A 15,354-nucleotide genomic window follows, 5' to 3' on the forward strand; every position below is an offset into this window, starting at 1 on the left:
TTGAGAATAGATGGGGTTTGTAGTTCCCAGCATTAGAGACTACAGGGACTACAAACGTATCAAAAAACAGACGGGGGTCACACGATTGTGAAGGAGGATTGAGTCAGTAGTTTATTTAATAGTGTCTGGTGTACAAAGAATCAGGGTAGTTTATAGTGAACTAAAACGGACACTATCATTCATGTACGACAACATACCATATGCTTCTAGTCTACTTCTCATCACTCAGGAGAAGAGTGCAAAGTCATAGAATCTTGTTCTTAAATAAATGTTAATTCCAGTTAACATGAGCTTCAGTCAGCAACATGAATCTCACATCTCAATTGGCACCCTAGTCCCTATATAGTGCACTACTTTTGTAGGGAATAGGGTGCCACAATGGAATCCTCAGTTAGCAGGGTGTGAGTTAAGACATGCTACATGTATACATTCAGGGCTGGTTTCCCCCAATGCAGATGAACACCAATGCTGGACTAAAAGTCATGTTACTTCCTGCATCTCTACAGTGCACTGTGCAGCCACCATTTGATGAATGATATCCAGCGATGTCAGTCTGGTAAACTCACCTGATGTGTCCGCTGCTGTCTGATCATCTCGGCTTTCTGCTAAATGTCACTTACTGCCAAACCACATCGCATCTGAGCGGATTCCATGTTTTCATGTCCATTCACTAAATATTTTTATTTCATGTGACTTTCATACAGTAATGATAATAGTGTAATAGCCAAAAGGTTTCATTGGCATCTTTGTTGTTAACTACTGTGATTCTCATGTTTAACCGGTACGGCGTACCCCCACAGCATAGTTATTCATTTACCGGTACTCCTAACACCTTATTTTCATCCCTAGTAGTCTACATAGCTACATGGTAGTCTACATAGCTACATGGTAGTCTACATAGCTACATGGTAGTCTACATAGCTACATGGTAGTCTACATAGCTACATGGTAGTCTACATAGCTACATGGTAGTCTACATGGTAGTTATGCTAAAGAGTACACAACAGTCTAGGACACTGTCCCAACAGTGAGGGATAGGATCCGAGGAGAGGAGACCATTAAGGAGTGTTGGGACCCAGCCCGGAATGTGCAGTGTGTTTGATTGACAGGTCAGGAGGATGGGGTCAGGACTCCTCAGCGATGATGCGCGCTCGACACCTCTCCCGGAGCTTGGTGATGGTTGCCATGGAGAGGCTTCCGGGTTCTGTGAAGATTTTCTGGGAAAGCAGCAAGACAAAGGATTACAGAGGGATGAACAGAGATTATTATGGTGTACAGCTAACCTTGTGGGGACACACAATTTAGTCCCACTTAAAATCCTATTTTCCCTAACTGTAACCCGTACTCTTACCCTAACCTAAACCCCCGTAGAAATAGCATTTCACCTTGTGGGACTAACAAAATGTCCCCAGTTGGTCAACTTTTTGTTTGTTTGCTATTCCACAAGAATAGTTAAAACACATCCACACACACACATTCATTTCAGTGTGTGTGTGTGTGTACCTGCATGAAGGTGTGGCAGTCCTCTATAAAAGGCCCTCTGGTCATGTGTTTGAAGCTGTCACAGACGTCAGGCAGGGAACCGGCCTGTTGGACCTCAGCCTGCTGGTTCCTTATCAACGTCAGAGCCACACGGAACAGTATCTTAGAACCCTCGTAGAACAGACAGTCCCAGATACGCAGAACCGTCTGAGGACGAGAACCAAGGAGAGAGACGAGAGAGTCAGGCTTAAATGGGCCGCAGGACAGTCGGGCTCAATGGGCCGCAGGACAGTCGGGCTCAATGGGCCGCAGGACAGTCGGGCTCAATGGGCCGCAGGACAGTCGGGCTCAATGGGCCGCAGGACAGTCGGGCTCAATGGGCCGCAGGACAGTCGGGTTTAATGGGCCGCAGGACAGTCGGGTTTAATGGGCCGCAGGACAGTCGGGCTCAATGGGCCGCAGGACAGTCGGGCTTAATGGGCCGCAGGACAGGTCATCAAGCTGAGATGGTACAGTGACACTAGGCATGGTGATGAAATATGTAAAGATTGATCTTCATTATGCTGTCTCATTCTTCCCTTCCTGCTGCTCCAGGACACAGCCCTGGACTTAGTTCAGCTCAGCAGACTGATCTCCTGACACACAGAACACATCCTGCCCTGTAAACCTGATTCAGTCCTGTGGTGGGGCTGTGCCATTCTGCCCTGTAAACCTGATTCAGTCCTGTGGTGGGGCTGAGTGCCATTCTGCCCTGTAAACCTGATTCAGTCCTGTAAACCTGATTCAGTCCTGTGGTGGGGCTGAGTCCCATTCTGCCCTGTAAACCTGATTCAGTCCTGTGGTGGGGCTGAGTCCCATTCTGCCCTGTAAACCTGATTCAGTCCTGTGGTGGGGCCGAGTGCCATTCTGCCCTGTAAACCTGATTCAGTCCTGTGGTGGGGCCGAGTGCCATTCTGCCCTGTAAACCTGATTCAGTCCTGTGGTGGGGCCGAGTGCCATTCTGCCCTGTAAACCTGATTCAGTCCTGTGGTGGGGCCGAGTGCCATTCTGCCCTGTAAACCTGATTCAGTCCTGTGGTGGGGCTGAGTGCCATTCTGCCCTGTAAACCTGATTCAGTCCTGTGGTGGGGCCGAGTGCCATTCTGCCCTGTAAACCTGATTCAGTCCTGTGGTGGGGCTGAGTGCCCATTCTGCCCTGTAAACCTGATTCAGTCCTGTGGTGGGGCCGAGACCCATTCTGCCCTGTAAACCTGATTCAGTCCTGTGGTGGGGCCGAGTCCCATTCTGCCCTGTAAACCTGATTCAGTCCTGTGGTGGGGCCGAGTGCCATTCTGCCCTGTAAACCTGATTCAGTCCTGTGGTGGGGCCGAGTGCCATTCTGCCCTGTAAACCTGATTCAGTCCTGTGGTGGGGCCGAGACCCATTCTGCCCTGTAAACCTGATTCAGTCCTGTGGTGGGGCCGAGTCCCATTCTGCCCTGTAAACCTGATTCAGTCCTGTGCTGGGGCCGAGTCCCATTCTGCCCTGTAAACCTGATTCAGTCCTGTGGTGGGGCCGAGTCCCATTCTGCCCTGTAAACCTGATTCAGTCCTGTGGTGGGGCCGAGTCCCATTCTGCCCTGTAAACCTGATTCAGTCCTGTGGTGGGGCCGAGTCCCATTCTGCCCTGTAAACCTGATTCAGTCCTGTGGTGGGGCCGAGTGCTCATTCTGCCCTGTAAACCTGATTCAGTCCTGTGGTGGGGCTGAGTCTCTGATAAAGCTCAGCACTGATAAAACATTATTTAATAGCCCTTCTACAACAGATCACTGACCCAAACCTGACTGGGTGTTTACATGTTCAATAGTTACATCAACTTAGTAATAGTACTCCAACAACAACGAAGATTTGGCCAAAGTTCTCTCCTTGCTTTTCAACCCCCCCCATCCCCCCCATCCCCCTCACCTCTACAGGCAGGACGTCTATGTAGAGACAGATGAACCACCTGGAGACCACCAGGGTCCACATGACGTTGTGTTGCCCCATGGCCTGCCACACAACTGGGGCTTTGGTCCTCACAAGCTCCCCTAAAACCTCCTGGTCCATCTTCAGCCCCAGCATGGCCGGGGTGTAGTAGTCTGGACAGGAGACAGACAGGACACAACTTAGTATCAACAGTCCCTTCCATTACACGGTTGCTTTTTTACTGTCTTCAAGGGACAGCGCGCACACACACACACCTCAAAGATATGAGCCCTGAACTCAGTGACGAATGTGATCTCAGATCAAATCCACCTGTTTGTCAGAGTGGAGCCCGACTATGGCAGAACAGGAAGTGAGGTAGTGGGTTGGGGCGTGATTTAATTTCCTGTGTGACATCATCGGATTACCCCCTCCGTGTGACGGGACATGGTTCTTAACGAGGCTCAGACCATGTGACCTCCACTGGGTTATACATAGACCCACTACCCACCTGGTAGTATCCTGCTCAGTAGAGTGTCCATCAGCCAGAATGATTTCTCCTCATCTTTAGTGATGATGATGAGGTACCCAGCGATGAAGTTCATGCCCTGAAGACAAGACAGTTTAAATACATATGAATATTACATTTCAGCCACAATAAATGGTTAATAGTTATGCAACAGTGTTTAAGGTGATGTCTGTAGGTTGTAGACATCCTCTCCTTGACAGCTTAGTGAGGGACACAAGCCATTCTAATTCAACAGCCCTCTCTCTCCCTCTCTCCCTGCTAATACAGCCTGTTGCTAAGAGGAAGAGAGAACAGGTCTGTATTCTGGAAAATTAGTTCAGAGAGGGAGACATGAACAGAGATACACAAGAGTCCCAAATGGAACCCTTATTCGCTATATAGTGCACTACTTTAGACCAGGGCCCTATATAGTGCACTATTTTTGACCAGGGCCCATGGCACCCTATTCCCTATATAGTGTACTACATTTGACCAGAGTCCTATTCCCTATATAGTGCACTAATTTTGACCAGGGCCCATGGCACCCTATTCTCTAGTAACTATTGGAATTGATGTGATTTAATGTGTCTTTGATGGTCAAAAAGACAGGCTAATAAACAGAGAAGCAGACAATACGAGAGACAGACAGACTAATAAACAGAGAGACAGACAGGCTAATAAACAGAGAAGCAGACAATACGAGAGACAGACAGGCTAATAAACAGAGAAGCAGACAATACGAGAGAGACAGACAGGCTAATAAACAGAGAAGCAGACAATACGAGAGAGACAGACAGGCTAATAAACAGAGAAGCAGACAATACGAGAGAGACAGACAGGCTAATAAACAGAGAAGCAGACAATACGAGAGACAGACAGACTAATAAACAGAGAAGCAGACAGGCTAATAAACAGAGAAGCAGACAGGCTAATAAACAGAGAAGCAGACAGGCTAATAAACAGAGAAGCAGACAATACGAGAGAGACAGACAGACTAATAAACAGAGAAGCAGACAATACGAGAGACAGACAGACTAATAAACAGAGAAGCAGACAATACGAGAGAGACAGACAGGCTAATAAACAGAGAAGCAGACAATACGAGAGAGACAGACAGACTAATAAACAGAGAAGCAGACAGGCTAATAAACAGAGAAGCAGACAGGCTAATAAACAGAGAAGCAGACAGGCTACAGGACTAATAAACAGAGAAGCAGACAGGCTAATAAACAGAGAAGCAGACAGGCTAATAAACAGAGAAGCAGACAGGCTAATAAACAGAGAAGCAGACAGGCTAATAAACAGAGAAGCAGACAGGCTAATAAACAGAGAAGCAGACAATACGAGAGAGACAGACAGACTAATAAACAGAGAAGCAGACAATACGAGAGAGACAGACAGACTAATAAACAGAGAAGCAGACAATACGAGAGAGACAGACAGACTAATAAACAGAGAAGCAGACAATACGAGAGAGACAGACAGGCTAATAAACAGAGAAGCAGACAATACGAGAGAGACAGACAGACTAATAAACAGAGAAGCAGACAATACGAGAGAGACAGACAGACTAATAAACAGAGAAGCAGACAATACGAGAGAGACAGACAGGCTAATAAACAGAGAAACAGACAGACTAATAAACAGAGAAGCAGACAGGCTAATAAACAGAGAAGCAGACAGGCTAATAAACAGAGAAGCAGACAGGCTAATAAACAGAGAAGCAGACAATACGAGAGAGACAGACAGACTAATAAACAGAGAAGCAGACAGGCTAATAAACAGAGAAGCAGACAGGCTAATAAACAGAGAAGCAGACAGGCTAATAAACAGAGAAGCAGACAGACTAATAAACAGAGAAGCAGACAGACTAATAAACAGAGAAGCAGACAATACGAGAGAGACAGACTAATAAACAGAGAAGCAGACAATACGAGAGACAGACAGGCTAATAAACAGAGAAGCAGACAATACGAGAGAGACAGACAGACTAATAAACAGAGAAGCAGACAGGCTAATAAACAGAGAAGCAGACAGGCTAATAAACAGAGAAGCAGACAGGCTAATAAACAGAGAAGCAGACAGGCTAATAAACAGAGAAGCAGACAGGCTAATAAACAGAGAAGCAGACAGACTAATAAACAGAGAAGCAGACAATACGAGAGACAGACAGACTAATAAACAGAGAAGCAGACAATACGAGAGAGACAGACAGACTAATAAACAGAGAAGCAGACAATACGAGAGAGACAGACAGGCTAATAAACAGAGAAACAGACAGACTAATAAACAGAGAAGCAGACAGGCTAATAAACAGAGAAGCAGACAGGCTAATAAACAGAGAAGCAGACAGGCTAATAAACAGAGAAGCAGACAGGCTAATAAACAGAGAAGCAGACAATACGAGAGAGACAGACAGACTAATAAACAGAGAAGCAGACAGGCTAATAAACAGAGAAGCAGACAGGCTAATAAACAGAGAAGCAGACAGACTAATAAACAGAGAAGCAGACAGACTAATAAACAGAGAAGCAGACAGACTAATAAACAGAGAAGCAGACAATACGAGAGAGACAGACTAATAAACAGAGAAGCAGACAGACTAATAAACAGAGAAGCAGACAGACTAATAAACAGAGAAGCAGACAATACGAGACAGACAGACTAATAAACAGAGAAGCAGACAATACGAGAGACAGACAGACTAATAAATAGAGAAGCAGACAGACTAATAAACAGAGAAGCAGACAATACGAGAGACAGACAGGCTAATAAACAGAGAAGCAGACAATACGAGAGACAGACAGACTAATAAATAGAGAAGCAGACAGACTAATAAACAGAGAAGCAGACAGACTAATAAACAGAGAAGCAGACAATACGAGAGAGACAGACAGACTAATAAACAGAGAAGCAGACAGACTAATAAACAGAGAAGCAGACAGACTAATAAACAGAGAAGCAGACAGACTAATAAACAGAGAAGCAGACAGACTAATAAACAGAGAAGCAGACAATACGAGAGACAGACAGACTAATAAATAGAGAAGCAGACAGACTAATAAACAGAGAAGCAGACAATACGAGAGACAGACAGACTAATAAATAGAGAAGCAGACAGACTAATAAACAGAGAAGCAGACAATACGAGAGACAGACAGACTAATAAATAGAGAAGCAGACAGACTAATAAACAGAGAAGCAGACAGACTAATAAACAGAGAAGCAGACAATACGAGAGAGAGACAGAGAGGACTGACTCTCCACACACCAAACCTTCAACCATAATGCTGCTTCTTTGCATTGCAAAAGGCTGAAAATCTCCCTATCAAATCACACACAACCACACACACAGTAGCCTTGTCTATTCGACATGCCATTCCAACTATAGAATTCCCATTTAGGAACAAAAGCTGATTGAATGATCGAGGAAGGGTTGGGATTCCTGAAAAGGCTAGCAGATAATGCCAGGACCAGCCACAGGGGGCACTGTGAACACAGTGCAGTAGCAGTGGGGCTGAGAAACAATAGAACTGTGTTTCCCACCTCCAGTCTTCCAGGACCCCCTGATCCAACTCAATCAGGTGTGCTGGTCCGGGGCTACAACAATAATGTGTACTGTTGGGGGTACTGGAGGACTGGAGTTGGGCACCACTGGAGTAGAGGACTGGAGTTGGGCACCACTGGAGTAGAGGACTGGAGTTGGGCACCACTGGAGTAGAGGACTGGAGTTGGGCACCACTGGAGTAGAGGACTGGAGTTGGGCACCACTGGAGTAGAGGACTGGAGTTGGGCACCACTGGAGTAGAGGACTGGAGTTGGGCACCACTGGAGTAGAGGACTGGAGTTGGGCACCACTGGAGTAGAGGACTGGAGTTGGGCACCACTGGAGTAGAGGACTGGAGTTGGGAACCACTGGAGTAGAGGACTGGAGTTGGGAACCACTGGAGTAGAGGACTGGAGTTGGGCACCACTGGAGTAGAGGACCGGAGTTGGGAACCACTGGAGTAGAGGACCGGAGTTGGGAACCACCGGAGTAGAGGACCGGAGTTGGGAACCACCGGAGTAGAGGACTGGAGTTGGGAACCACCGGAGTAGAGGACCGGAGTTGGGAACCACCGGAGTAGAGGACTGGAGTTGGGAACCACCGGAGTAGAGGACTGGAGTTGGGAACCACCGGAGTAGAGGACTGGAGTTGGGCACCACTGGAGTAGAGGACTGGAGTTGGGAACCACTGGAGTAGAGGACTGGAGTTGGGAACCACTGGAGTAGAGGACTGGAGTTGGGCACCACTGGAGTAGAGGACCGGAGTTGGGAACCACTGGAGTAGAGGACCGGAGTTGGGAACCACTGGAGTAGAGGACCGGAGTTGGGAACCACTGGAGTAGAGGACTGGAGTTGGGAACCACTGGAGTAGAGGACTGGAGTTGGGAACCAGTGACTAAGCCTGTAAAGTGGAATCTGAGGCTGCCTGTGGGCTCTGGTCTAAAGTAGTGCACTATATAGGGAATAGGGTGCCATTTGGGATGCAGTAAATAACGGTCAGGTGTAACAGGATAAACGTACTTGACAGTAGCCCACAGCTGGGTTGTGGTGTCCGTACGCTAGCAGCACGTTGTACAGGGTTTTCTGGAGACATGGGTTGGACGTCTTGCGGAACTGGACGTTGTCAGGAAAGGTTCTGTTCAGGTCTGCCAGGGAGGGAGGGATGGAGGTGGTTAGAATCACCACCAAAAATAACCTGCTGCCAACTCCACAAACATCTCTAACCCTTTCAGCTATTTGTCAAAGCCGAGTACATACAGAGAGAAATATCTCAGAGCTCAAGCTCCCATGTTCAGGTCTATATCAGCTAACCCGTGATGATCTATATCAGCTAACCCGTGACGGTCTATATCAGCTAACCCGTGACGATCTATATCAGCTAACCTGTTCAGGTGTATATCAGCTAACCCGTGACGATCTATATCAGCTAACCCGTGATGATCTATATCAGCTAACCCGTGACGATCTATATCAGCTAACCTGTTCAGGTGTATATCAGCTAACCCGTGACGATCTATATCAGCTAACCTGTTCAGGTGTATATCAGCTAACCCGTGACGATCTATATCAGCTAACCTGTTCAGGTGTATATCAGCTAACCCGTGACGATCTATATCAGCTAACCCGTGACGATCTATATCAGCTAACCCGTGACGATCTATATCAGCTAACCCGTGACGATCTATATCAGCTAACCCGTGACGATCTATATCAGCTAACCCGTGACGATCTATATCAGCTAACCCGTGACGATCTATATCAGCTAACCCGTGACGATCTATATCAGCTAACCCGTGACGATCTATATCAGCTAACCCGTGATGATCTATATCAGCTAACCTGTTCAGGTGTATATCAGCTAACCCGTGACGATCTTTATCAGCTAACCTGTTCAGGTGTATATCAGCTAACCCGTGATGATCTATATCAGCTAACCTGTTCAGGTGTATATCAGCTAACCCGTGACGATCTATATCAGCTAACCCGTGACAATCTATATCAGCTAACCCGTGACGATCTATATCAGCTAACCCGTGACGATCTATATCAGCTAACCCGTGACGATCTATATCAGCTAACCTGTTCAGGTGTATATCAGCTAACCCGTGACGATCTTTATCAGCTAACCCGTGACGATCTATATCAGCTAACCCGTGACGATCTATATCAGCTAACCCGTGACGATCTATATCAGCTAACCTGTTCAGGTGTATATCAGCTAACCCGTGATGATCTATATTAGCTAACCTGTTCAGGTGTATATCAGCTAACCCGTGACGATCTCTATCAGCTAACCTGTTCAGGTGTATATCAGCTAACCCGTGATGATCTATATCAGCTAACCCGTTCAGGTGTATATCAGCTAACCCGTGACGATCTATATCAGCTAACCCGTGACGATCTATATCAGCTAACCCGTGACGATCTATATCAGCTAACCCGTGACGATCTATATCAGCTAACCCGTGACGATCTATATCAGCTAACCCGTGACGATCTATATCAGCTAACCCGTGACGATCTATATCAGCTAACCCGTGACGATCTATATCAGCTAACCCGTGACGATCTATATCAGCTAACCTGTTCAGGTGTATATCAGCTAACCCGTGACGATCTATATCAGCTAACCCGTGATGATCTATATCAGCTAACCCGTGATGATCTATATCAGCTAACCTGTTCAGGTGTATATCAGCTAACCTGTGATGATCTATATCAGCTAACCCGTGATGATCTATATCAGCTAACCCGTGATGATCTATATCAGCTAACCCGTGATGATCTATATCAGCTAACCCGTGATGATCTATATCAGCTAACCCGTGATGATCTATATCACCTAACCCGTGATGATCTATATCAGCTAACCCGTGATGATCTATATCAGCTAACCCGTGATGATCTATATCAGCTAACCCGTGATGATCTATATCAGCTAACCCGTGATGATCTATATCAGCTAACCCGTGATGATCTATATTAGCTAACCCTTGATGATCTATATCAGCTAACCTGTTCAGGTGTATATCAGCTAACCCGTGATGATCTATATTAGCTAACCCGTGATGATCTATATTAGCTAACCTGTTCAGGTGTATATCTGCTAACCTGTGATGATCTATATCAGCTAACCCGTGATGATCTATATTAGCTAACCCGTGATGATCTATATCAGCTAACCCGTGATGATCTATATTAGCTAACCCGTGATGATCTATATTAGCTAACCTGTTCAGGTGTATATCAGCTAACCCGTGATGATCTATATCAGCTAACCTGTTCAGGTGTATATCTGCTAACCTGTGATGATCTATATCAGCTAACCCGTGATGATCTATATCAGCTAACCTGTTCAGGTGTATATCTGCTAACCTGTGATGATCTATATCAGCTAACCCGTGATGATCTATATCAGCTAACCTGTTCAGGTGTATATCTGCTAACCTGTGATGATCTATATTAGCTAACCCGTGATGATCTATATTAGCTAACCTGTGCGTATGGAGTCTACCAGCTTGGGGTCATGCTGTTGCTTCGTAGTGTCCAGTAGAGAGTGATAGTAGCCTGGGTTCCTCTCCAGGTGCTCCTGGGCCCCGCTGGCTGACATCCAGATCAACCCTCGGTGCTCGTTGGGCACGCCCTTACGCACATACCGCTTCACTGTGGGAGTGCTTCATGAGTCAGTGATGCAACTTAAGTCTATTTTTCGCTCTCACACACACCCCCAAGAAGCAGCATGAACAAAAACACTGATTTGACGTGAACACCTGCCAAATGTATAAGCTGGAAGTGGAAGCCAAAGTATTTTCCATTTGTTTACTCCAATTGGGGGGAGGGGTGGTAGGGTTAAGGGAAAATAATCGAAACATTTTTTTTTTTTTTAAATAACATATTTACAAAACAACATTTAAAAAAAAATTAAATACAGTACCAGTTAAACCTTTGGACACACCTACTCATTCAAGGGTTTCTCTTTATTTTGACTATTTTCTACATTGTAGAATAACAGTGAAGACATAACTATGAAATATCACATTTGGAATCGTGTAGTAACCAAAAAAAGTCTCAAACAAATGAAAATATATTTTATACTTGAGATTCTTCAAAGTAGAAAAGTTGAATCTTTGCCTTGAGGACAGCATTGCACACTCTTGGCAGTCTCTCAACCAGCCTGGTTAGAGAAGAGAAGACAATGCTTCTACTAGTCAAGACTCAATCTCACAGACACAAACATGACTCGAGTTGTGCTACCGCGGTAACCTCCCGCCCTTAACTGGGGCAGGTGAACATTTTTGTCTAATCTGTGATATTTTGGTTAAAAGACTTGGAATACAAAAAATATAATGAAACAAAATACCACATTACTTCTTAGATGTATTGTTTTAGAAACATTACAATGTATACTCATCAGTTTTTTGGTGTTTTGTTGGTTTCATTTTAGCAGAAAACAATATTTTTGCTGGTAAAAAATATCTACCTGCCACTAAAAAGTGTATTTTATGCTCTGATGAAGTCCCACTCACCCTTGATGCTCTTCTCCAGCCGTCCCGGGCCCTGCAACAGCTTGGACCATCTGATGGACCTCCTGGTGAGCACGGCCAGGTACTCTGACATCAACTCCTCATACGACTCATAGTCAAAGTCCTCCAACCGCTCAAAGCCATACGGGTCCACACTGAAACAGAGTCACAGCCATACGGGTCCACACTGAAACAGAGTCACAGCCATACGGGTCCACACTGAAACAGAGTCACAGCCATACGGGTCCACACTGAAACAGAGTCACAGCCATACGGGTCCACACTGAAACAGAGTCACAGCCATACGGGCCCACACTGAAACAGAGTCACAGCCATACGGGCCCACACTGAAACAGAGTCACAGCCATACGGGCCCACACTGAAACAGAGTCACAGCCATACGGGCCCACACTGAAACAGAGTCACAGCCATACGGGCCCACACTGAAACAGAGTCACAGCCATACGGGTCCACACTGAAACAGAGTCACAGCCATACGGGCCCACACTGAAACAGAGTCACAGCCATACGGACTCTAGCTAGCAGGAGTGAGAAACTAAGTCAATCTAAAGGGAATAGTGAGTGACGAGCGTAGTGAGACTGGTTTTTCCAGAGGACTAGATTTAATAAGAGCAATGATATCATGTGGATTAGTGACCTAATGGGATTTTCCCACTGTAGCTGGGTGAATACTGAAAGGTGGTTGCATAAGACCACACTATGGAAAGGAGGAGCAAGAGGAAAGGAAGAAGGAGAGGAAGAATGAGGAAAGGAGGAGAGGAAAGGAAGAAGGCAAGGAGAGGAAGAATGAGGAAAGGAGGAGAGGAAAGGAAGAAGGCGAGGAGAGGAAAGGAAGAGGAAAGGAGGAGAGGAAAGGAAGAAGGCGAGGAGAGGAAAGGAAGAGGAAAGGAGGAGAGGAAAGGAAGAAGGCGAGGAGAGGAAGAATGAGCCCTGAGAGGCCACCAAGGTTATTATTGTAAACTAAAATCATGAAAAAAAGTTTGAAACTAAGAAACGATTATATTTTACTCCAAAACTATTATAAATAAAAATATATGTTTAAATCATGATGTATGTTAACTAATAGAAATAAAAACTAATATAAAAACACTAAACTATAATAACCTTGGGGGCCACAATGCGTACCCGATCATGTAGAAATATACAACCGAGAAAAAAAGTCTGAACTTCTCAGTGCAAAGCTGTGTTGAAGTAAGTAGCGTAGGCCTACTGTTTTGGTTGGGAACTTTCCTAGCCAGCAATGTTCATCGACTGCACTGTGTTTCAATGTTCACAACAGCGGAGGACTCCTGTGCGTAGCACAACACGTGTGACTAGCTACTAAAACGTGTAGTCTCCATGGTGGTGTGACTAGCTACTAAAACGTGTAGTCTCCATGGTGGTGTGACTAGCTACTAAAACGTGTAGTCTCCATGGTGGTGTGACTAGCTACTAAAACGTGTAGTCTCCATGGTGGTGTGACTAGCTACTAAAACGTGTAGTCTACTAAAACGTGTCGTCTCCATGGTGGGGGACGGGGTGTCGGGTGGAGGTTCCCAGGCAGTTTGGAATAGTGCACATGCCATTACGAAGGACTGAGTCCAACAGTCCTCGCATTCTCAACACAACTAGCTAGCTAACTACTGTATGAGGTAACTTTGCAAAACACAAGTACAACCAAGCAACACCTGCCATGGTTTGTCGCTAGCCAGCTTGACTAGTTAGCGTTGGCCATTTTCTTTACATAACTCTCCCTAAAATGGTTTAACTTTTGTGTAACGCTAAGAAGATTCAATTGTCAGGTGTATGGTGGTAGGGACGGGCAAAACTATGCGAAGCTTCTTGGCCAGCTAGTTTGTTAAGTTGCTGGCTATAAAGAGTGGCTACCTGTGAACTCTCTCTCTGGCGCTGCTGCCGCTGGGAGGACAGATGATAGTGGAGTTCAGGCTTCGAAGTTGAGGCGAGCGAACCCTGTTCTCTTTCATGGTTTTCTTTTCCATGAGTGAAGACAGATATATTCCAGATATGCCGTGGAAATATGGCCTTAACGTTTAGTTAATTTCAGTAGGCTATTCTGTAGTCCAAAAGTTGAAACGATATCGCTGCTCTCTCCATGAAGCGAGTCCCACAACTGCAAATCCCAGGCGTGGACTCGGATGGCGACCAGGGACAGGAGGAGTCTCTCGATGTCCCAGACAGTCAAACAGGGATTTGTATTGACCCACCCGAGGCACAAGCTAATTTACCTGGAAGAGGAGAGTAAAGTGTCTCGATCTTTCATCCTAACTGGAAGAGAGAAACCCGTTTATGCACCTGGGTTTTTTATTTTGGTGGCTGAAACTGGAGAACAACCGCAACAACAATGTTAAACGCGATCGGCTGACTCCACAGCGTGTCGAAACATGGTCCATCATTAATAAATATGTAGAAATGTCTATGAATCCGCCGGGTGGTTTGTTACCATGTTCTCCAAGGTAGACTGCGTGAGCTCCGCTTAGCCTCGGGGCACCTGTCAATCAAGCATGAGCGGGAAATAGAACCGCCCTCTCATAAATATTCTAGGTACGCAACTCCAAAACGATCTGCGATGAAATAATTAACCTATTCAATTATATATAATCACATCTCATTTTCTTAAATTAATCTTCGTTATATAGTTGGTTTACAAAATGTCCACAATGCCACGTCATGATAACGGAATGGGGAAACCCTTCTGATGCTTACCTTAAGCCACTCCCCCTGACAGGTGATTTTTACAGTAGATGACGTCATGCATCACACATGCCATGACAAAATCCTTGTAAAAAAAATCAATGTTAAAGTTTCTAAAATGTATATTTGAAGTAGCTACAACTTCAAATTAATATTAATCTAAGGACTTTAAGGACATATCCTTATACACAGTTTTTTTCCAGAAACGAATGTGTGTGTATGCATGTGTGTTTGAGCATAACCCATCAATAAAAGTGCACATCGTCCATTTCTTAGCATAAAATAGTGTGTTTAGGGCTGTTTTTCCAACCGTCAGTGAAAGGCGACTGGTGTGAATAGTATGAGATAAGTGGCTTATTTCCCCAGGTTATAGTCCATGTCTGTAGCCAAAACACTGGCAGTGAGGGCACATTTACTGTGTGGGGGTAGTAGAACATCTAGCTGGCACACAAACAACCTGTGTGTGGTGTGTGGGTGTATCTGGGACCTTGGAAATATTCCAGAAAAAAATTAACCCTCTGGTGTCAACATTTGAACAAAGATTCTCTTGTAAACTTCATTGATACATGTAGTGGCCAAATATGTCCCTAATTTCTGAGATTATTCTAATGACATTAAATGAAATGTATGGTGCCTTAGTTCTG

General features: G+C 45.4%; 1 protein-coding gene across 4 annotated transcripts; it reads right to left on the minus strand.

The window, feature by feature from the left end:
- Positions 1 to 88: 88 nt before the first annotated feature.
- LOC106574934 (growth hormone-regulated TBC protein 1-A) lies at positions 89 to 14,688 on the minus strand. 4 transcript variants are annotated; one of them, XR_006759874.1, is made up of 9 exons: positions 13,886 to 14,684; positions 12,002 to 12,153; positions 10,971 to 11,138; positions 8,496 to 8,620; positions 3,933 to 4,029; positions 3,425 to 3,597; positions 1,504 to 1,689; positions 978 to 1,217; positions 89 to 897 (listed from the first exon to the last, which is right to left on the minus strand). XR_006759874.1 is itself a non-coding variant. In XM_045698385.1 (8 exons), exons 1-8 carry the CDS (start codon positions 13,996 to 13,998, stop codon positions 1,125 to 1,127), a joined length of 1,107 nt encoding a protein of 368 aa, XP_045554341.1. In that variant the 5' UTR covers positions 13,999 to 14,684; the 3' UTR covers positions 89 to 1,124. The 4 variants fall into 4 exon arrangements, 3 of the variants coding, with proteins under 3 accessions (XP_045554341.1, XP_045554342.1, XP_045554343.1); XM_045698385.1 differs by having other exon boundaries at positions 89 to 1,217; XM_045698386.1 differs by lacking the exon at positions 1,504 to 1,689 and having other exon boundaries at positions 89 to 1,217; positions 13,886 to 14,688.
- Positions 14,689 to 15,354: the final 666 nt, after the last annotated feature.

The sequence above is a fragment of the Salmo salar genome, chromosome ssa16 (genome assembly GCF_905237065.1).
Source record: "Salmo salar chromosome ssa16, Ssal_v3.1, whole genome shotgun sequence".
Taxonomy (NCBI): Eukaryota; Metazoa; Chordata; class Actinopteri; order Salmoniformes; family Salmonidae; genus Salmo; species Salmo salar.

Excerpts from the sequence above, each read along its gene's own strand:
- LOC106574934 (XM_045698385.1), bottom strand. The coding sequence starts at position 13,998 with ATGGAAAAGAAAACCATGAAAGAGAACAGGGTTCGCTCGCCTCAACTT. Across the intron at positions 12,154-13,885 it reads GCCAGAGAGAGAGTTCACAG|TGTGGACCCGTATGGCTTTG; the intron begins GTAGCCACTCTT and ends ACTCTGTTTCAG. Across the intron at positions 1,218-1,503 it reads ACTGCCACACCTTCATGCAG|AAAATCTTCACAGAACCCGG; the intron begins GTACACACACAC and ends CTGCTTTCCCAG.